The sequence below is a fragment of the Sarcophilus harrisii genome, chromosome 4 (genome assembly GCF_902635505.1).
Source record: "Sarcophilus harrisii chromosome 4, mSarHar1.11, whole genome shotgun sequence".
Lineage (NCBI taxonomy): Eukaryota > Metazoa > Chordata > Mammalia > Dasyuromorphia > Dasyuridae > Sarcophilus > Sarcophilus harrisii.
The window spans coordinates 319,603,055-319,625,679 of NC_045429.1; the positions used below are offsets into that span (position 1 = coordinate 319,603,055).

Here is a 22,625-nt window from a genome sequence, read left to right on the forward strand (position 1 = left end):
CAGTTTAGTGCAGCTCCTTACTTAAATCTAATTCATCAATGAATCATCTCCTCCCAATGTTATTAATCCTCTTTGAAAATGAAAGACAAACAACATTCTCACACACAGCATTTGTGACTCTTGTGTTTGATTTCTCAGCTGGCTCTCCATTTCTGGCTCTCTCTGCCTCTTTTTAATCAAACACCGTAACCCTAGTCTTTCACCTGAATCAGTAGGTCTGGATTGAATGATTGGCAAAACCAGCCAAGGATACATAAAACCTTAAGGATGGCAGAGTGGAAGTTCACCATGTAGTTCAGGTACTCCTGTGGGGAACAAGTTGTATTTCATCATCTTGGAGTAATGCTCCTGAAAAGTTGTCTGGGAGCCATTGCAGGAATGATACAGAGTACATCTTTTGAGGATCCCCAAACTTGAGTGTTCAAAATGTCTTCCTGAAACTAGTAGCTCCAAAAATCAAATCTAGAACAATAACAACAAAATTTGCCTTTGTATTTCTGAGTCAAATGCAGAAGTTTGAGATTGTAATAGATAGTCCAGACCATATAGGCTCCTTAAATTGTTGTTTAAGTGTGAGCTTGGTGCTTAGCAGCTCTTTTCAGATATTATAGTTTTACTCTGTTGTGGACAATTTTTTTTTAGAAACACCTATTTTATTTAAAAAAATCTTTTTTTAATTTAAATTTTTTTAATAGTATAGCTTTTCATTTTCAGAAAAAATGCAAAGATAGTTTTCAACATTCACTCTTGCAAAAACCCTGTATTCCATTTTTCTCTCTCCCTTTCCCAACTCTTCTCTCTTAGATGGCAAGTAATCCAATATATGTTAAACATGTGTAATTCTTATATATATATATATATATATATATATATATATATCCACATTTATCATGCTGCACAATAAAAATCAGATCAAAAAGGGAAAAAAATGAGAAAAAAAAGCAAACAAACAAGCAAAACAACAAAAAAGGCACAAATACTGTATTGTGATCACATTCAGTCCCCATAGTCCTCTCTCTGAAGGCAGATGGCTCTCTCCGTCAGAAGTCCATTGAATCACCTCTTTGTTGAAAAGAGCCAAGTCCTTTAGAGTTGATCTTCAGATAATTTTGTTGCCACTGTGTACAATGTTCTTTTGGTTCTACTCACTTCACTTAGCATCTGTTCATATAAGTCTTTCCAAGTTGAAATCTGAAATCATCCTGTTGATTGTTCTTATAGAACAATAATATTCCTTAAGTTATTCAGCCACTCTCCAGTTGATGGGCATCCACTCAGTTTCTAATTCCTTATGTGGACAATTTAAAAAAAAAAATCAGTTCTCTATATATTTTATAAAAGAGGTTTATTAGAACCCTTGGACATAATTTTTTCCCCTAGTTTCCTGCTTCCCTTCTAATCTTGTCTGCATTGGTTTTATTTGTACAAAACCTTTTAAATTTAATATATTATTATCAAAATTATTCATTTTGCTTTTCATAATGTTCTCTAGTTCTTCTTTGGCCATAAATTCCTTCCTTCTCCACAGATCTGAGAGGTAGACTATGCCTAGTTCTCCTAATTTGCTTAAAAATTTTCAATAGTATTTTATTTTCCAAATACATGTAAAGATAATTTTCAACATTCATTTTTGTAAGACTTTGTGTTCCAAATTTCTCTCCCTCCCTCCTTTACTTTTCCCCTTCCCAAGGCAAATAATCTGATATAGGTTAAATAAATATATGCAATTTTTAAAGTATACTTCCTTATTTGTCATGTTGTGCAAGAAAAATCAGAGCAAAAGGGAAAAACCATGAGAAAGAAAAAAAAACAAAAAAAATTGAAAATACTGTGCTTTCGAACTGATGCTGAGTGAAATGAGCAGGACCAGGAGATCATTATATACTTCAACAACAATACTAGATGATGACCAGTTCTGATGGATCAGGCCATCCTCAGCAACAAGATCAACCAAATCATTTCTAATGGAGCAGTAATGAACTGAACCAGCTATACCCAGAAAAAGAACTCTGGGAGATGACTAAAAACCATTACATTGAATTCCCAATCCCTATATTTATGCACACCTGCATTTTTGATTTCCTTCACAAGCTAATTGTACAATAATTCAGAGTCTGATTCTTTTTGTACAGCAAAATAATGTTTTGGTCATGTATACTTATTATGTATCTAAGTTATATTTTAATATATTTAACATCTACTGGTCATCCTGCCATTGGGGCGGGGGTGGGGGGGTTAAGAGGTGAAAAATTGGAACAAGAGGTTTGGCAATTGTTAATGCTGTAAAGTTACCCATGTATATATCCTGTAAATAAAAGGCTATTAAATTAAAAAAAAAAAAAAGAAAATACTGTGCTTTGATTCATATTCAGTCTCCATAGTTCTCTCTCTGAATGCAGATGGCATTTTCCATCCAAAATCTACTGGAATTGTTTGGATAATTTTTTGAGATAAATATAGAAAGTGGCAAATGATGCTGAAAAAAGTCTGAGAAAACATTGTGTCTGGAGAGGAAATCATCATAGATTTACAGCTGAAAGGAATATTAGATGTTATCTATTCCAACAGGCTCATTTTGCAAATGAGAAAACTGAAGTCTCAAGAAGGTTGTTACAAATAATTAGTAACAAAGTCAGAATAAGAACTGAGATCTTCTGTCTTCAAATTCAGTACTCTTCCCAAGATACTATGCTGTCTAATATATCTGGAAAATACTTGGAAAGGCTTAAATGAATTGATAGAAAGTGAAATAAGCACAACCAGAAGAATAATGTACAATGATCAACTGTGAATGACTTATCTGTTTTCATTTTTTTTTTTTTTGATAGGTAATTGGGGTTAAATGACTTGTCTAGTGTCACAACAGCTAGGAAGTGAGATACTTAAAAGTCTGAGGCCAGAATGAACTCAGGTCCTCCTGATTTCAGGGCTAGTGCTATATCTTCTATACCATCTAGCTATCTTGACTTAACTATTTTCAGCAATACAATGATCCAATACAATTCCAAAGGACTAATGATGAAAAATGCTATGGGCTTCCAAAGAAAAGGACTGATGGAGACTGAATGGAGATCAAAGCACACTTTTCACTTTAAAAATTTTTATTCTGGGTTTGGTTTTTTGTTTGGGGCTTTTCTTTCTTCTTCTTCTTTTTTTTTTTTTTTGTTTGTTTGTTTGTGTTTTCTTTCACAACATGACTAATATGAGAGCCTTGGAGTGGCAGCCAAAGGGATTTATCTTTGGTTCTGTCCTGTTCAATATTTTTATTGTCAATATAAAGACATAAATGGTATGCTGATCAAAATTTCTGGTGACAGAAAGTTGGCAAGGATAGCTAATATTGTCAAAAACAGAATCTTCAGGATCCAAGGAGATCCTGATAACAGGAAGGAAGAACTAAAGCTAACAAGACAAAACTCAATACTAGTAAATATAAAGCGTAGCTAGGTGCATAGTGGATAGCATTCAGACCTGGAGTTAGGAACTTTCATCTTCCTGAGTTCAAATTTAACTTCAGACACTTACCAGCTGTGACTTGTCCAGTGACCCTGGGCAAAAGTCATTTCACCCTGTTTTCTTCAGTTTTCTTATCCGTAAAATGAGCTAGAGAAGGAAATGACAAACTACTCCAGTATCTTTGCCAAGAAAACCCCAAATAGGTTCACAAATTGTTGAACAGGATTGAAAAAAATGATTGAACAACAATATAGGTTCAAAACAATTAGCCCCTCAAGACTAGGAAAAATATAGATAGAATGCAGTTTTTGTGAAAAAGTCATAGAATTATAGTTTTAGAATTGGGAAAAGACCACAGAGGAGAGGGAATTATTTTCATTTTATAGGGGAAGAAAATGAGACCTAAAGAGGATGATTTTCTCAGTTATGATAGCCAAGAAATGTCTGTGGTAGGATTTGAACCCAGTTTTTCCTGATTCATAGTCCTAGCCATGACACTACCTTCACTCTGTTAGAAAAGAATGAGAAGTTTTAGTGGACTCCAACTTCAGTAATTTTTCACATTTGTTGTTGTTAATTTGTTTTTAAATCCTGTCTGATTCATCATGATCCCATTTTGGGGTTTTTTGGTTATTTCCTTCTCCAGCTCATTTTACAGATGAGAAAAATGAAGAAAACAGAGTGAAATGACTTTAGCCAAAAGTCACACAGCTAGTAGGTGTCTGAAGCTGGATTTGAATTCACATCTTTTTGACTCCAGGTGCTCTATCCATACTATACCACCTAGCTGCCTAAGTTCTTATATTACTGAGAGTAGAATTCTGCCAGAAACAATCAATCTATTACCAAAACAAAACCAAAAACAACACCATGAATCCTGAAAGTCTTGTAATTTATTTAATTTTTTTTTTTTACAGATACCACATGGCTTATTTAACTGATGGAGCCTGGAGCCCACAGAGACCAGCTGTTTTCTTCACAACTAAAATGGATGGAACTTTGGATATCTGGGACTTTGTTTTCAAACAAAGTGACCCTGCTCTCAGTCTCAAGGTTGTGTACTTATCTTTACATATGTTGAATTGGGACTGCCTAATGATGGGGACAAGTGTGTGTTTATAGTAGCTGGGAACAGATGTGTGTGTGTGTGTGTGTGTGTGTGTGTGTGTTTAAATCCTTCCTCCTACACCTATTAACTGCATGGCCCTGAGCAGATAACTTTTTACCCCTCCAGAAAATTGCATAAAACTATACATTCTGTCAAAAGATCAGGAAAAAATGGTGTTGATTGGCATAGATGGAGGAAGTTCTTTTTTTTATATATTTTATTTTATTTAATAGCCTTTTATTTACAGTTTATATATATGGGTAACTTTACAGCATTAACAATTGCCAAACCTCTTGTTCCAATTTTTCACCTCTTACCCCCCGCCCCCTCCCCCAGATGGCAGGATGATCAGTAGATGTTAAATATATTTAAATATAAATTAGATACACAATAAGTATACATGACCAAACCGTTATTTTGCTGTACAAAAAGAATCAGACTCTGAAATATTGTACAATTAGCTTGTGAAGGAAATCAAAAATGCAGGTGGGCATAAATATGGGGACTGGGAATTCAATGTAATGGTTTTTAGTCATTTTCCAGAGTTCTTTCTCTGGGCGTAGCTGGTTCAGTTCATTACTGCTCCATTGGAAATGATTTGGTTGATCTCATTGCTGAGGATGGCCAGGTCCATTAGAACTGGTCATCATATAGTATTGTTGTTGAAGTAAATAATGATCTCCTGGTCCTGCTCATTTCACTCAGCATCAGTTTGTGTAAGTCTCTCCAGGCGTTTCTGAAATCATCCTGTTGGTCATTTCTTACAGAACAGTAATATTCCATAATATTCATATACCACAATTTATTCAGCCATTCTCCAACTGATGGGCATCCATTCAGTTTCCAGTTTCTAGCCACTACAAAAAGGGCTGCCACAAACATTCGTGCACATACAGGTCCCTTTCCCTTCTTTATAATCTCTTTGGGATAAAAGCCCAGTAGTAACACTGCTGGATCAAAGGGTATGCACAGTTTGATAACTTTTTGAGCATAGTTCCAAACTGCTCTCCAGAATGGTTGGATTCGCTCACAACTGGTGGAGGAAGTTCTAACCTGGTATAGGGAGCTGCTACTACTACCAATAAATTTATAGGTTAAAAAAAATTATATCCATAGAAATGATGAGAAGGATGTTCTCAGAAAAAAACTTGGAAAGTTCTTCATGACTCAAAGTGAAATGTACTGTATACAAAGGAATGTTTTGGGATGACCAGCTGTAAATGACTTTGCTATTCTCAGCAGTACAATGATACACAACTACTCTGAAGAACTTATGATGAAAAACCCAGAGAAGAAACTGATTGTGAATGAAAACAGATTGAATCATATTCTCTTTTTTTAGTTTTATTTTTCTTGAGGTTTTTTTAAAATTAGGATGGGAGATCTTTCACTACATGATTTTTATGGAAATGTTTTGTATAACTTCACATATGATTTCTTAATGGGTCTGGGAGAGGGGGAAAGGAAGAATTTGGAACTCAAAAGTTTAAACAAAGTAAAAAATTGTTTTGAATGTAACTGGGGAAAATATTAAATAAATAAACTTTAAAAAATAAAAATAAAATAATAATAACCATAGAAGCTATCATGAAAAGTTGCTGGAGAATAATCCTATTATGTACACAAAGAGCTTTGTAAGTTTTTAAAGATGCTTTATTAAATGTTATTTTCATTAGCTCTCCCCCATCCCTGAAATGTTCTACCACCTCATGGCTTCCCTGGCTTCCTTCAAGTCCAAGTTAAAATCCCACTTTTTATAGAAAGCCTTTCCCAATCTCTCTTAATTCTAGGACTTTTCTCCTCTATCAATTATTTCCTATTTGTGCAGTTATTTGCATGTTGTCTCTTCTCATTAGATTTATAAGCTTCTTGAGGACAGGGACTGTCTTTTTGCCTTTCTTTGTATCTGCAATATTTGGTACAGTGGCCAGTACACAGTGGGTGCTTAATAAATGTTTATTAATTGACTGATTTATAATTCTGAAATGTTTGTTTGGCCGTAGGTGTGTGATGAATCCCTTTCTTGCCTCAAGGTGCAAGATAATGGCTGTTTCCTTGCCTGTGGATCCCGACTAGGGACAGCAACCCTTCTTGAAGTCTCTGAGGGACTATGTACCCTCCAGAGAAATGAGAAGAATACCATGTCATCAGTAAGTGCCCAAAGAGGCCTTAAGGCTATTTACCATGCAAGGACAAGAGTCCTAGATACATTTGAAGTTGAAAAACTGATTTAAAAAAATTAGGTAAATCCTTCAGTGAAAACAGAATTCACATGTGACAATAATGTATAAGTAGTCACCTATAAAGTAGTAAAAAAACCAACAATAATGTGCTGGAAAGCAAGAGATCCCCATTTTGCTGCTAACTAGCTAGATAATCTTCAGACCTTCTTCTCTGGGTCTCAGTTTTCCCATTTGTAAATCGAGGAGATGCACCAGATTAGATTTTGAACTGGGAAGGACCATAGAAGTCATCTAATCAAATGTCTTTTTTTCCTTTTTTATTATTATAACTTTTTATTTACAAAGCATATGCATGGGTAATTTTTCAACATTGATCCTTGCAAAACCTTCTGCTCCAAATTTTCCCCTCCTTCCTTCCACCTCCTCCCCTAGATGGCAGGTAGTCCAATACATGTTGAATATGTTAAAATATATCTTAAATCCAATATATGTATACATATTTATAGTTATTTTGCTGCATAAGAAAAATTAGATCTAGAAAGAAAGAAAAAACCTGAGAAGGAAAACAAAAATGCAAGCAAACAATAACAGAAAGAGTGGAAATGCTTTTGTTGTGATCCACACTCAGTTCCCATAGTCCTCTCTCTAGGTGTAGATGACTGCCTTCATTACTGAACAATTGGAATTGGTCTGAATCATCTCATTGTGGAAGAGAGCCACGTCCATCAGAACTGATCATCAGATAGTCTTGTTGTTGCTGTGTATAATGATCTCCTGGTTCTATTCATTTCATTTAGCATCAATTCATGTTTTTTTTTTTTTCAAATGAAGTCTTTCTTTTAGGTTTTTATTATCAACCTGGGTTTCTTCTTTTACCAGAAATTCATGATTGAAACTTACAAAAATAGAAATATATCCCATCATCAATGGATTTTCCTTTTAACAGAAAATTTGACTTCATGGAATATCAATATTAAAAAATTTAAAAACACTTTAAATTTGATACTATGCTATGAACCAAAAAAGTCATGCACAGTGACAAAAAAAAATGTACATTTATGTTTCAAGTTCTTCTCCTTGAAACCAGCATTGTTATGGTTGTTCTGTTATTTTCCATTTGACAAAATCTGATCCAGTTTAGTGATCCTTCTTCCTCCAGGCATGATCTGGAACACAAGGATCTCCCCCCCCCCCAATTTAAAAAAAATATATATTTGTAATACACATTGCTTTATGAATGATGTTGAGAGAAAAAAATCAGAACAAAGGGGAAAAACATGGAAGAGAAAAAAAAAAACAGAAAAAAGAAGTGAACATAATCTGTAATTTACATTCAATCTCCATAGTTCTTTTTCTGTCCAAAGTCTATTGGGATTGTCTTGGATCACTGAACCACTGAGAAGAATCAACTCTTTCATAATTGATCATTGCACATTCTTGCTGTTATTGTGTTCAGTGTATTCCTGGTTCTGCTTCTTTCACTCAACATCAGTTCTTATAAATCTTTCAAAGTCTTTCTGAAGTTAGCTTGTTCATCGTTTTTTATAAAACAATAATATTTTATTACCTTCATATACCACAGCTTATTCAGCCATTCCCAGATTGTTGGGAATCTACTCATTTTTCACTTCTTTATGACCACAAAAAAGCTGCTACAAACATTTTTGCAATGTGGGTCTCAAGGACCCTTTTTTTAAAATCAGCATATTGATAGTCATTAAATACTGGCAGTTTATTATCAATTTATCAAAGCAGCTAGATGGCATGGGCTTTGGAGTCAGGAAGACCTGAATTCATAACCCAACCTCAGATACTTAACACTTACCAGTTATGTGATCTAGGGCAAGTCACATAATTCCAATTGCTTTTCAAAACAAAACAAAACAATTTATCACTCTTCATCACCATGTGGATCTAGGGTTTTATATATTTGCCTACGAGTTCCAGTGGCAGTATCTAAGACCTAATACCCTCATTTTTTTTTTTAATGGATAAGGAAAATGAGCCTCAGAGAGGTCACAGGTGCAGTAAAGGGCAGATTGAAGTTTTACACCCCAGCCTCTGACTCCAAATTGGATTTCCTTCCACTATTACTATATAATCATCCCTTCCACATGTCAGGAATTAAAGGCATGGCTTCCCCTCATTCTGAAAAATCCACATAAATTTTTTTGGCATTCCCTTCTTTACAGAGAAGAAATCTGATGTGTTTTTTTTTCCTTTGGGGGGATGTTTACAGTACCTTATTGTAAAATTTGGGGTATTTGGTCCTTAGTTCAGTGTTGTCACTGTTCCTCTTTGACTTCTCCAAAACAACCCCTAAATTCCCATTTAATTTCTTATGCCAACCACAATGATGTGGAAAGGATAACTGTATTGATCTCCAAGTGCTAATATTCTTTTTTTTATTATAGGTTTTTATTTTCAAAATATATGCATGAGTTATTTTTCAGCGTTGATCCTTGCAAAACATTCTGTTCCAAATTTTTCCCTTCCTTCCCCCCTCTCCTTCCCTAGATATCAAGTGATCCAATATATGTTAAACACGTTAAAATATGTTAAATCCAATATATGTATATATATTTATACAATCATCATGCTGCACAAAAAAATCAGATCAAAAGAGAAAAAATGAGAAAGAAAACAAAATGCAAGCAAACAACAAAAAGAGTGAGAATGTTATGTTGGGATCCACCGTCAGTTCCCACAGTCCTCTCTCTGGGTATAGATCTTCATCACAAGCTCATGGGAACTGCCCTGAATCATCTCATTGTTGAAAAGAACCATGTCCATCAAATTAGATCATTGCATAATTTTGCTATTGTCATGCACAATGATCTCCCTGCTCATTTCACTTAGTATCAGTTCATGTAAATTTCCCCAAGTCTCTCTGAAATCATCCTGCTGGTTGTTTCTTACCGAACAATAATATTCATAGCATTCATATACCATAATTTATTCAGCCATTCTCCAATTGAGGGGCATCCATTCAGTTTCCAGTTTCTAGCCAATACAAAGAGGACTGCCACAAACATTTAGGCACATGTGGTCCCTTTCCTTCCTTTAAAATCTCTTTGGGATATAAGCCCAGTAGAAACACTGCTGGATCAAAAGGTATGCAGGTGTTAATATTCTTTGATCCTTTGTGATCACTTTTCTTAGCAGGACCTCCAGGTAGCTGCACACCTCTAAACTCTGGATCTGCAGTCCCACCCTAGAGCAAGGAGGTAGCCAAAGAAATATTCCTATACAAATTAAAAACCTTTAGCTCTGAGAATCCTAACTATGCTAAGTATATGATTTATTCACTCAGATAACTTCTTCCCATAAAGACACTCTCCTCCCACCTTTCTGAATCACTTCAGTTACTCCCCCTTTTTCTGTGGGTACCCTAGATCTTTGAACGAGAAACTCGTCGAGAAAAGATCCTGGAAGCCCGGCACAGAGAGATGCGCCTAAAAGAAAAAGGCAAGTCTGAAGTCAAGGATGAAGAAGGGGATGAAGTTAAAGTCAACTGGCCAGAGCTGCTGGCCCAAACTGAGACGGAATACTTTGATGTTATCAATCATGAGATCAAGAGGAAAGAAGCTGCTCTTAGGAAATCTGAAGCAAAGGTAAGTGCCCAAAGGGACATTCAAAGGGGTGGAAGGATAGCCTTGGAAAGTCTGTTGATGTTCTAAATGATCTTAGTCTTATAGGTCCTCAATTTACCTCTCTGAAAAATGGAATGTAATTAATCCAGTCGTTATCAGGAATCACAGCCAATTTGTTAATTTTCTAATTTAATTGCAAATTTTCTATAATTTTGCATCCCCTACTTAGACACTTTTTAAATGCTTATTGACTGATGGAAGAAATGAATATTCTAATAATGCACAAGGTAATAGATAGGAATGGGTTCTGAGCTTTTTGTGAGAAAGGCAGCATAGAGAAAGACATAATAGGAAAAATGTTAAATTGAGAGTTTCTTTCCTCATTGTCCTGAAATAAACCAAATACATCAGTGTTGGAATAGAGACTCTTTAATTGAGATAACAGGGTAGCCAAATTTGCCACCTTGGGGAATATCAGACCAGGAGGCTTATTGGAAAGGTTTTTAATATTTTTTAAAAGAAAAGGGGAAGGTAATGTAAAGTATTCAAATGAGGAAAACCACTTCATTATGACTGATTTTCATAATCAAAAGATTCTGAAGGAAGGAAAAGGAATTTGTATCAACTTCTTCCTGCCCCTTATTCTGCCTACTTCTTTGTCCAAACCCTTTTCTCACACTAAGTAGTCAACTTTCTGAGGCTCAGAGCTTTGACTGGATTGCCCATACCCTGTATTCCACCATTACTTTTTCTGAAAGTGTCCAGTAGCTAATTTGGAATATGAAGAAGTTGAGCAAAGGGAGGATGAGGTATCAATTGATTCAGTGATGTCCAGTGCCAAAAATGTCAGAATTGGAATGGACCTTAAAAATCATCTTATATAGAAGGTAACAGAAAAAATATTACCTTCCTTGTTCCACCAATTTGTTCCTTGGGAATTGTATTAGTCTGCTTGAGAGGAGTGTGTCTTTCAGATCATAGGCTAGAGGTTTCATTATTAAGCATCTCAGAAATTGACCAGCAGAATATCCAGCATAAATTTAGATTCCTCTTACAAAAGAACTTATCAATGAATGAAAAATCTTAAGTGATGGAGAGAGTTTCCCCCTTCATAGAGATAGGACAGATGTCTTCTTAAGACATGCATCTAAAACATCCTCTAAGCCCAAAGCCCAAACTCATAGAGTTCAATCAATCAATTAATCAATAAACATTTATTAAGCACTTATGATGTTTTGCTAAGCAATGAGGATGCAAAAAGCAGCAAAAGATAGTCCCTGCTCTCAAAGAATTTACTTCATAATGAAGAAGAAAACATGCAAATACATATATACAAAGTAAGGTATATACAAAACAAATAGTAAATCATTAACAGAAAGAAATTAAGAGGGATTAGGGACCTCAACACAAATGACTCTCATAGAAGAAATTAAAAAGGCTCTCACAAGAGAGCTAGAAGAAAAATGGGAAAAGAAAAGGGAGGCTTGGCAAGAGAGTCTGGAGAAGTCATCCCACTCATTTAGAGATAGAGTGGACAAAGAAATCAAATCCTTGAAAAATAGAATGAGTGAATTGGAAAAAGAAAATAGCTCTCTAAAAAATAAAATTGGCAAAATGGAAAAAAATTCCATAGAACAAAACAACTCACTTAAAAATTAAATTGGACAATTAGAAAAAGATATTTAAAAAGTGAGTGAAGAAAATACTTCATTGAAAATCAGAATTGAACAAATGGAATTGAATGATTCAAGGAGACACCAAGAATCAGTCAAACAAAACCAAAAAAATGAAACAATGGAAAAAAAGGTCAAATACCTTCTTGGGAAAACAATAGACCTGGAAAATAGATCTAGGAGAGACAATGTAAGAATTATTGGAGTCCCTGAAAAATATGATGAAAAAAGAGCCTGGACACTATTTTCCAGGAAATTATCAAAGAGAACTGCCCAGAAGTCATAGAAATAGAGGGTAAAATAGACATTGAAAGAATTCATTGATCACTTGATCACTGAAAGGGATCCTAAAATCAAAACACCAAGAAATATAGTGGCCAAATGCCAGAACTATCAGATGAAGGAAAAAATACTGCAAGCGGCTAGAAAAAATCAATTCAAATATAGAGGAGCCACAATAAGGATTACCCAAGATCTAGCAACATCCACATTAAAGGATCGAAGGGCCTGGAATATGATATTCCAAAAGGCTAAGGAACTTGGTATGCAACCAAAAATAACTTACCCAGCCAAAATGAGCATCTTTTTTCCAGGGAAGAATAGGGACATTCAATGAAATAAGTGAATTTTACCTATTTTTAATGAAAAAACCAGAACTTAACAAAAAGTTTGATCTGCAAATATAGAACTCAAGAGAAACCTAAAAAGGTAAAAAGAAATCTTGGGAACTATATTTCTGCTATAAAGATATATAAAGAATACATGTTTACCTTGTTATAGAAACTAGAGGTGGAAAGGAAATTGTACCAGAAGAAGGGTAAAGTGGGGGTACTACATCTCATGAAGAGGCAAAAGAAACCTATTATATCTGAGAGAAAGAATGGAGGGGGATGAATATAGTGTGTATCTTACTGCCATAAGAATTGGCTTAAAGAGAATAATTTTAGACATATTCGATTTATGGTGAAACTTCTCCCACCTCATTAAAAAGTGGGAAGGGAAAAGGGAAAGGGGAAGGAATAAGCTAAACAGAAGGGAATACAGAAATTGTGAAGAAAAGGAGTAAAATAAGGGGAGGAACTCTAAGGTGGGAGGAGGGATACTAAAAAGGGAGGGCTGTGAGAAGCAAGTGGTGCTCACAAGTTTAATACTGAGGAGGGGGGGTAAGAGGGAAAGAAGGGAGAAAAGCATAAATAGGGGTTAACAAGATGGCAAGTAATACAGAATTGGTAATTTTAACCATAAATATGAATGGGATAAACTCCCCCATAAAGAGAAAGCGGTTAGCAGAATGGATTAAAAGCCAGAATCTTACAATATGTTGTTTACACGAAACACACCTGAAGCAAGGAGATATATACAGATTAAAGGTAAAAGATTGGAGCAGAATCTACTATGGTTCAGGTGAAGTCAAAAAAGCAGGGGTAGCCATCCTGATCTCAGATCAAGCAAAAGCAAAAATTGATCTAATTAAAAGAGATAAGGAAGGGCACTATATCTTGCTAAAGGGTAGCATAGATAATGAAGCATATATGCACCAAGTGGTGTAGCATCTAAATTCTTAAAAGAGAAATTAAGAGAGCTGCAAGAAGAAATAGATAGCAAAACTATAATAGTGGGAGATCTCAACCTTTCACTCTCAGAATTAGATAAATCAAACCACAAAATAAATAACAAAGAAGTCAAAGAAGTAAATAGAATACTAGAAAAATTAGATATGATAGATCTCTGGAGAAAACTAAATGGAGACAGAAAGGAACATACTTTCTTCTCAGCAGTTCATGGAACCTATACAAAAATTGACTGTATATTAGGACATAAAAACCTCAAACTCAAATGCAGTAAGGAAGAAATAGTAAATGCATCCTTTTCAAACCATGATGCAATGAAAATTATATTCAATAAAAAGCCATTCAATAAAAAATAGACCAAAAAATAATTGGAAACTAAATAATCTCATACTAAAGAATGATTGGGTGAAACAGCAAATCATAGACATAATTAATAACTTCACCCAAGAAAATGACAATAATGAAAAGTCATACCAAAATGTGTGGGATGCAGCCAAAGGGGGCAAAAGTAAAAAAGGGAAATCATAATTCTAGCCTAAAATTAAAAAGGAAAAAAAAGGTCAAACCAAAATTTGGGAGCAATAAAATTGAAAGAAAAAAGAAAAAATTAAAAACGAGTTTTCAAAAAACCACTGAAAATTTAAAAATTTTTAAAAAAAAAGGAGAATCAAATTTAAAAAATAAAAAGGGAAAAAATTTATAAAAAAAAATGATTTTGGGTTCTTAAAACCAGCCAAAAATTTGAAACTTAAATAAATGGGATTTAAAAAAAGGAAAAAGAGGGAAAGAATAAAATTTTTAGAAAAAAAAAAAGAAAACTTTAACCAACCCCAAGAAAATTGGAAATGGATTTACTGTAATTTACCAAAATTTGAAAAATTAATAATGAAAAAATTTTAAAAAATAGGTTGTCCCAGAATTTTTTAACAGAGGATAATAAATCCATTTTGAAAAAGAAAAGAAAATTATAACCAACTCCCTAAGAAATTGAAAAATTTAATAAAATTTACAAAATTAAGAACATTACCCAAGATAAACATTTGAAATAGGATTTAAAGGAATCCCAATTTGGAAAAACTATTACAAAGACAATAATAAAAATTAACAAAAAAACAATGATTATCTCAATGATGAGAAAAAATTTCATAAATAGATTAAATTTAAGGGTATTTATTTTATTATATTGTTTTATATTCAACATCCATTCCTAATAAAAACATTGAGAGGATAGGAATAAATGGATTTTCCTTAAAATAGTCAGGAATAATTTAAAACTGTCATAAGCATCATATGCAAGGAGAAAAACTGAAAGTTTCCCATAAATTGGAGGAAACAAGGTTGCCCACTATCACCATTATTATTCAGTATTATATTAGAAACACTAGCCTCAGCAATAAAAGTCGAGAAAGAGATTAAAGGAATTAGAGTAGATAATGAGGAAACCAAACTAACACTCTTTGCAGATGATATGATGGTATACTTAGAGAACCCCAGAGATTCTACTAAAAAGCTATTAGAAATAATTCATAACTTTAGCAAAGTTGCAGGATACAAAATAAATCCCCATAAATCCTCAGCATTTTTATACATCACCAATAAAATCCAACAGCAAGAGATACAAAGAGAAATTCCATTGAAAATAAGTGTTGATAACATAAAATATTTGGGAATCTATCTACTAAAGGAAAGTCAGGAATTATATGAGCAAAATTACAAAAAAACTTTCCACACAAATAAAGTCAGATTTAAATAATTGGAAAAATATTAAGTGCTCTTGGATAGGCCAAGCGAATATAATAAAGATGACAATACTCCCTAAATTAATCTGTTTATTTAGTGCTATACCAATCAGACTTCCAAGAAAATATTTTAATGATCTAGAAAAAATAACAACAAAATTCATATGGAAGAATAAAAGGTCAAGAATCTCAAGGGAATTAAGGAAAAAAAAATCAAATGAAGGTAGCCTCACTGTACCTGATCTAAAACTATATTATAAAGCAGCAGTCACCAAAATCATTTGGTATTGGCTAAGAAATTGATTAGTTGATCAGTGGAATAGGCTAGGTTCACAAGACAGAATAGTCAACTATAGCAATCTAGTGTTTGACAAACACAGAGATTCTAACTTTTGGGATAAGAATTCATTATTTGACAAAAACTGCTGGGATAACTGGAAATTAGTATGGCAGAAATTAGGCATGGACCCACACTTAACGTATATCAAGATAAGATCAAAATGGGTCCATGATTTAGACATAAAGAACGAGATTATAAATAAATTAAGGAACGTAGGATAATTAATCTCTCAGATTTGTGGAGGAGGAGGAAATTCGTGACCAAAAATGAACTGGAGACCATTACTGATCACAAAATAGAAAATTTTGATTACATCAAATTAAAAAGCCTTTGTACAAACAAAACTAATGCAAACAAGATTAGAAGGGAAGCAATAAACTGGGAAAATATTTTTATAGTCAAAGGTTCTGATAAAGGCCTCATTTCCAAAATATATAGAGAATTAACTCTAATTTATAAAAAATCAAGCCATTCTCCAATTGAAAAATGGTCAAAGGATATGAACAGACAATTCTCAGATGAAGAAATTGAAACTATTTCTAGTCATATGAAAAGATGCTCCAAGTCATTATTAATCAGAGAAATGCAAATTAAGACAATTCTGAGATACCACTACACACCTGTCAGATTGGCTAAGATGACAGGAAAAAAATGATGAATGTTGGAGGGGATGCGGGAAAACTGGGACACTGATGCATTGTTGATGGAGTTGTGAACAGATCCAACCATTCTGGAGAGCAATCTGGAATTATGCCCCCAAAATTATCAAACTCTACATACCCTTTGATCCAGCAGTGCTACTACTGGCCTTATACCCCAAAGAAATACTAAAGAAAGTAAAGGGGCCTGTGTGTGCCAAAATGTTTGTGGCAGCCCTGTTTGTAATGTCTAGAAACTGGAAAATGAATGGATGCCCATCAATTGAAGAATGGCTGGGTAAATTGTGGTATATGAATGTTATGGAATATTATTGTTCTGTAAGAAATGACCAGCAGGACGAATACAGAGAGGCTTGGAGAGACTTACATGAACTGATGCTAAGTGAAATGAGCAGAACCAGGAGATCATTATATACCTGAACAACGATACTATATGAAGATGTATTCTGATGGAAGTGGATTTCTTCGACAAAGAGAAGATCTAACTCAGTTTCAATTGATCAAGGATGGACAGAAGCAGCTACACCCAAAGAAAGAACACTGGAAAATGAATGTCAACTGTTTGCATTTTGGTTCTTCCCGGGTTATTTTTACCTTCTGAATCCAATTCTTTCTGTGCAGCAAGAGAATTGTTCGGTTTTGCACACATATATTGTATCTAGGATATACTGTGACATATTTAACATGTATAGAACTGCTTGTCATCTGGGGAGGGGGTGGAGGGAGGGAGGGGAAAAGTCGGATCAGAAGCGAGTGCAAGGGATAATGTTGTAAAAAAATTACCCAGGCATTGGTTCTGTCAATAAAAAGTTATAATTATTTAAAAAAAAAATAAAAGAGGGGTTAGGGAAAGAAAATTCCTGTAGAAGGTGGGTTTTAATTGAGATTTAAAGTTAGCCAGGAAGATCAGTGATTAAAGCACAAGAGAAAGAATGTTTCAACCATGAGAAAACTGACTTCAAAGGTTTCTTCTGAGTAGTTCCTTAAACCTTTGTTGAGTACATTTAGGGGAGACCTCAGGACCAATATTTTTCAGTTTCAGTCTTCTTGTCTACAAAGCTATACATCTGGCCCTTAAATCTCCATCATATGACCATTTATTGTAATTTCTTTGTCATCTTTCTATCACTAGCTCTGTTTCTTTTCATTTCTTCTTTATGTGCTGACATTGCCCCTTAAATTTGAATTTCTTGAATGTAAGGAACCTCTTGTTTTTATACTTAACATGTGTCTGGAACATATGCTTAATAAATGTTCTTTCCATCCATCCATCCATCCATCCATCCATTTCTCTCTATCCATCTCTCCCTACCTCTCTTTTCTTTCTTTTTCTTCTCTCTTTTCTTTATCTCAGACTCTCTGTGTGTTTCTGTGTTTGTGTCTCTGTATCTCTGTCTGTCTCTCTCAAAACACACACACACACACACACACACACACACACACACACACCCTTGGAAGGAGTAAGAGAGATGCTTGGCACCTGAAGGCAGAACCTGAAGGCAGTGAGGAGTAGAAGTGATAAATTTGGGCTTATTCTAAAATAAGCCTTCCTGACAGAGTTGTCCCAAGTGGAATAGGTTGCATTGAGATAGTGTGTTTTCCTCCTCAAAGTCTTCAAGCAGAGGTTTGATGACTTCTCTTCCAGCATGTTGTAGAGAGAATTCATTTTTATATGTATTTTGGATTAGATAGCCTCAGGGTCCCCTCTATCTTCAGGATTCTGTGAATTATCAAATACTTTGAATCCCTTGCCAAAAAATCTACTCACTCAGAGCAGCCTTGGGGAAAGGCAGATCCTGATAAAGGAAGCTTTTCCTTCATTAAGTTTCATTATGCCTTTCAGAAGAAAGATTATGAAGAAGAAGGTAGTGAAGAAGAAGGAGGAGGAGCAATAGGAGGAGAAGAAGAAGACGAAGAAGAAGATGAAGAGCAAGGAGAGGAAGGTGAAGAAGAGGCAGCAAAAGAATAAAAGGTCAGAATTGAACACCATTCTAAAACAACCATCAGAATTACTTTGCTCTAAAATAATACAAATAATTCTTTTTTATTTGTTTTCATTTTTATTTTCAGGTCTGAATTTTCTTTCTCCAACTCTTCCCATATCCATTGGGAAGGCAAGAAATATAACAAAAATTATACATATGAATATATGAAAAAACATATTTCCACATCAAGCCATAAATGTTAGACAATTAAGCAGTGCCCCTATTTTAATAGTTGGGACTCAAGAGAGACAGAGGGTATGGGAGAGCTGAGTGTATGTCAGGAGACTCCTAAGAAAGCCTGAATTTCCATGAAAAAGGAGCAGACCCTTGACGGAAGATGCAAAACTGCTTTTCTTAGTGTAATAGGTTCTCAGACTTTTTGATCTCAGGATCCTGTTACACTCTTAAAAATTATTAAGGACCCCCTCCCATATAGCTTTTGTTTGTGTGGTTATATCTATGAACTGACCACAAAAAGTAAGTGTCAAAGTCAGCATGTGAACCAGGGCTTTTGATACCAAACCAAATACAAAACTTCACTATATTCGAAGAATGAGATTAACTAAGGTTCATAAAAAGCACCATTCTTGTATTTGATATCTAGTGTCCCCTTATTCTCTCCCTCTATCCTTCTCTGCCCTCTGAGTTATAGAACCTTGCCTGGGAGGAAGCCACCCTTCACTATTTGTCTCCAAACATTTTCCTAGGGTCATCCTTTCAGCGTGATCCAATCTCCTGCCTCAATGAAAGGAAAGAAGAAAATGAGCATTTATTAAGTGTGTTGGATGTATCAAGCGGGCACTAGGTGGCACCATAGTGCACAGAATGTGTGAGGAACACTTAGTTTCAGTTCCAATCTGATCTGACACTTATTATCTGTGGGACTCTGGCCAAGTCACTTAATCCTGCTTGCCTCAGTTTCCTCATCTGTAAAATGGGCCGGAGAAGGAAGTAGCAAAACATTTCAGTATCTTTGCCAAGAAAACTCCAAAGGGGGTCATGAAGAGTCAGACATGACTTCCACAACAGAACAATAACAAAATGTGCCAAGCATTGTACTGAGTATTTTTTACAAATGTGATTGATCTCATTTGATCCTCACAACAACCCTGGGAGGTGGATGGTATTATTACTCCTATTTTGCAATTGATAATGCAGACAGAGGTCAAATGATTTACCCAGAGTCACATAAGCTAGTGAGTATCTCAGGCAAGATTAGAGCACAGATCTTCATAATTCTAGGCGAGGTACACAAAGCCCTATGATACCAGCTAGCTCCCTCCTTCATAGGAATGGCCAGATTTGCCTTCTGGTTCTTTTTTTTTTTTTTAAACAATAGCCTTTTATTTTTCAAAATACATGCAAAGATAGTTTTCAACATTCACCCTTGCAAAATCCTGTATTCCAAATTTTTCTCCCCGCCTTCCCTCTTCCCCTCTCCCCCTCTCCCCTAGGCAGCAAGTAATCCATTATAGGTTAAATGTGCAATCTAAATATATTTTCACATTATGCTGAATGAGAAAAATCAGATCAAAAAGGAAAGAAAATGAGAGAAAAAAACAAGCATGTCTTCTAGTTCTAATCCTGAATTTATCTCACAAAGGCTGCTGGGGAAGCTTTTCCTTCACAATGAACTGAATCACAGGGTCTTTCTCCCCCAAAATCAGGTCGTTAACAGCATATGTATAAGACACCATAGTCCTATGCTATGTGAGGATATAGACAAAGGACACCCAGGATTCCCTTAAGGACTTTTGAAGTAGCCTATCATATTTATGCTAATGCAAAGAATAATAATTTTGGGTGCTACATGGGTGTGCTGCTTGGTTGTATAACTAATGTGGAAATATTTTTTTTCATGACTTCAGCAACATGTATATAGCCCTCTCTGGCAGATCTCTTTACATATAGTATCCCCCTTAATCCTCACAAAAACCAAGTGCTCTTGTTATCCCTATTTTGTAGGAAACAGAGACTGAGAGAGTGGATTTGGCTGTGGTTGAACTCAGGTCTTGGTGATGTCAAGACCAACATTCTATCTCCTACATCACCAGATGCTTCCAATAGTAGCTTTGTTATAAATTCTCTTAACAAACTTCAAAGGACTTTCTCAGCTAGGGAGTATTTGATGCACAAATAATTTTCAGACAAAGACATTAAAACCATTTCTAGTCCTATGAAAAGGTCTAAATTACTATTGATTAGAGGGATGCAAATTAAGACAACTCTGAGATACCACTACACACCTCTCAAATTGACTAAGATGACAGGAAAAGATAATGACAAATGTTGGAAGGACTAATACATTATTGGGGGAGTTGTGAACTGATTCAACCATCCTGGAGAGCAATCTAGAACTGTGTCCAAAGGATTATCAAACTGTGCATATACTCTTTGATCCAGCAGTATCTCTACTGGGTCGGTATCCCAGAGATCATAAAAAAGGGAAAAGGACCCACATGTGCAAAAATGTTTATGGCAGCCCTTTTTCAAGGAACTGGAAACTGACTGGATGCCCATCAATTAGAGAATGGCTGAATAAGTTATGGGATAAGAATGTAATGGAATATTATTGTTCTATAAGAAATGATCAGGAGGATGATTTCAGAAAAGCTTGGAGAGACTTACATGAACTGATGCTGAGTGAAATGAGCAGAACCAAGAGAACACTACACCACCACAACAAGATTATGTAATGGTCAACCATGATGGGCTTGGCTCTTCAACAATGAGGTGTTTCAGGCCAATTCCAATAGATTTGTGAAGGAGAGATCCATTTGCACCCAGAGAGAGGATTATGGGGATTAAATATGGTTCACAACACAGTATTTTCACCTTTTTGTTGTTGTTTGCTTGCTTTTTGTTTTCTTTCTCATTTCCCCCCTTTTTGATCTGATTACTCTTATGCAGCATATATATAGATATATCTACATATAATTGTAAAAATATGTATTGAAGAAATGTACATGTTTAGCATATATTGGATCACTTGCTCTCTAGATGAGTGGGTAGGTTGAAAGGGGGAAGAAAAATTTGTAACACAAAGGTGCATATTGAAAACTATCTTTGCATATATTTTGAAAATAAAAAGCTTTTATTTAATAATGAAAAATCCTAATTATTATTATTTGCATTTTGTTGTGAATGTAAGGGCTTCATGGTTTAATTTGCCTTTATTCTCAGATAAGATAATATTTGTAAAGATCTTGATCATGTAGTAGGCACTTAATAAATACCTATTATTATTATTATTATTCTCTTCTTCCCCCACCCTAACCCTCCTTCACAGTTCTTCTCTTCTGCTAGAAATTTATCCTGTTTTTATTTTGTTTGAGTCATTCTCTGAGGTTTAAGAGGCTTTTGTTAATACAGAGAATTTCATTGTGCTATAATGGTATTTATGGAATGAGCACATGAGTGCTGATTCAGAGCCTTCCTGCCCACAAAAGAGCATAGAAAAGTATATAAGATGTTTTTCCAAATGCAAGGTAATCTTACTATTAGCTAATACAGAACTAATACTATTAACTTATACTACTGCTTAACACACAGTTTTTCTCTCCTGCCTGCTTTCTTACCTCCCAGTGCAACGGAAACCTGGTGATCGTTTTTTGTAAAAAGTTTCTGATGAGGAAATCTACACTGGTGTTTGTTCTAAGACAAGGAGCCTCATGGGGGAGAAATAACAGCCTCATCACTCTGGTGGGTGTGGAATGTGGAACAGAATGAAAGGCCTATCCAAAGCACTGGCATCCCAGACAAGAATCTACCAGAAAGATGTCATCCATCCACAGCCAGCCGGTCCAGATGGCTACCCGGCCTCACCTTATTTATTCATGTACCCATTTTGTTTTTTTATTTCTCTGCCCTAAGGATCTTTTCTGAAAAACAGACATAACCAATATGTTTTCTACTTGACTGTTGATTTTTAGTCTTATATTCCTGGCTAATAATTATACAAATATATCATACTGTTAGAAGAATCTGGTCTATTTATTTTAGTGGGGGCATATGACCTTTGTCTTTAAATAAAGGATTGACTAGTAGAAGAGGGATTAAACATGGCCTCCTTGGCCTCTGAGAGCAGCATTGAACCAATGGGTGGAAATTATAGGAAGAAAGAATTCAGCTTACTAAGTGGAAGAACTTTCTCACACTTAGAATTGTCTAGAAATGGATAAGATTATCTCAGAAGGTAATGAGCTCCCCAAAATTGGCAGAGAGACAATCTGATCATTTACTGGGGACTGGCTATTGTAGAAGAAATTTCTACTTTTGGGGCGATACTGACTACACGGCCTCTGAGGTCCTTTACAGA

At 35.0% G+C, this 22,625-nt stretch overlaps 1 protein-coding gene across 3 annotated transcripts in view; it reads left to right on the plus strand.

Moving 5' to 3' along the window:
* DNAI2 (dynein axonemal intermediate chain 2) overlaps positions 1 to 22,284 on the plus strand; it is a 78,915-nt gene extending 56,631 nt beyond the window's left edge. For all 3 annotated transcript variants that reach the window (XM_031965747.1, XM_031965746.1, XM_031965745.1), the window contains 5 exons: positions 4,374 to 4,509; positions 6,568 to 6,714; positions 10,143 to 10,361; positions 18,166 to 18,294; positions 21,893 to 22,284. In XM_031965747.1, the coding sequence (XP_031821607.1) occupies positions 4,374 to 4,509; positions 6,568 to 6,714; positions 10,143 to 10,361; positions 18,166 to 18,291 (628 nt within the window). In that variant the 3' untranslated portion in view covers positions 18,292 to 18,294; positions 21,893 to 22,284. The remainder of the gene's footprint in view (positions 1 to 4,373; positions 4,510 to 6,567; positions 6,715 to 10,142; positions 10,362 to 18,165; positions 18,295 to 21,892) is intronic.
* Positions 22,285 to 22,625: the final 341 nt, after the last annotated feature.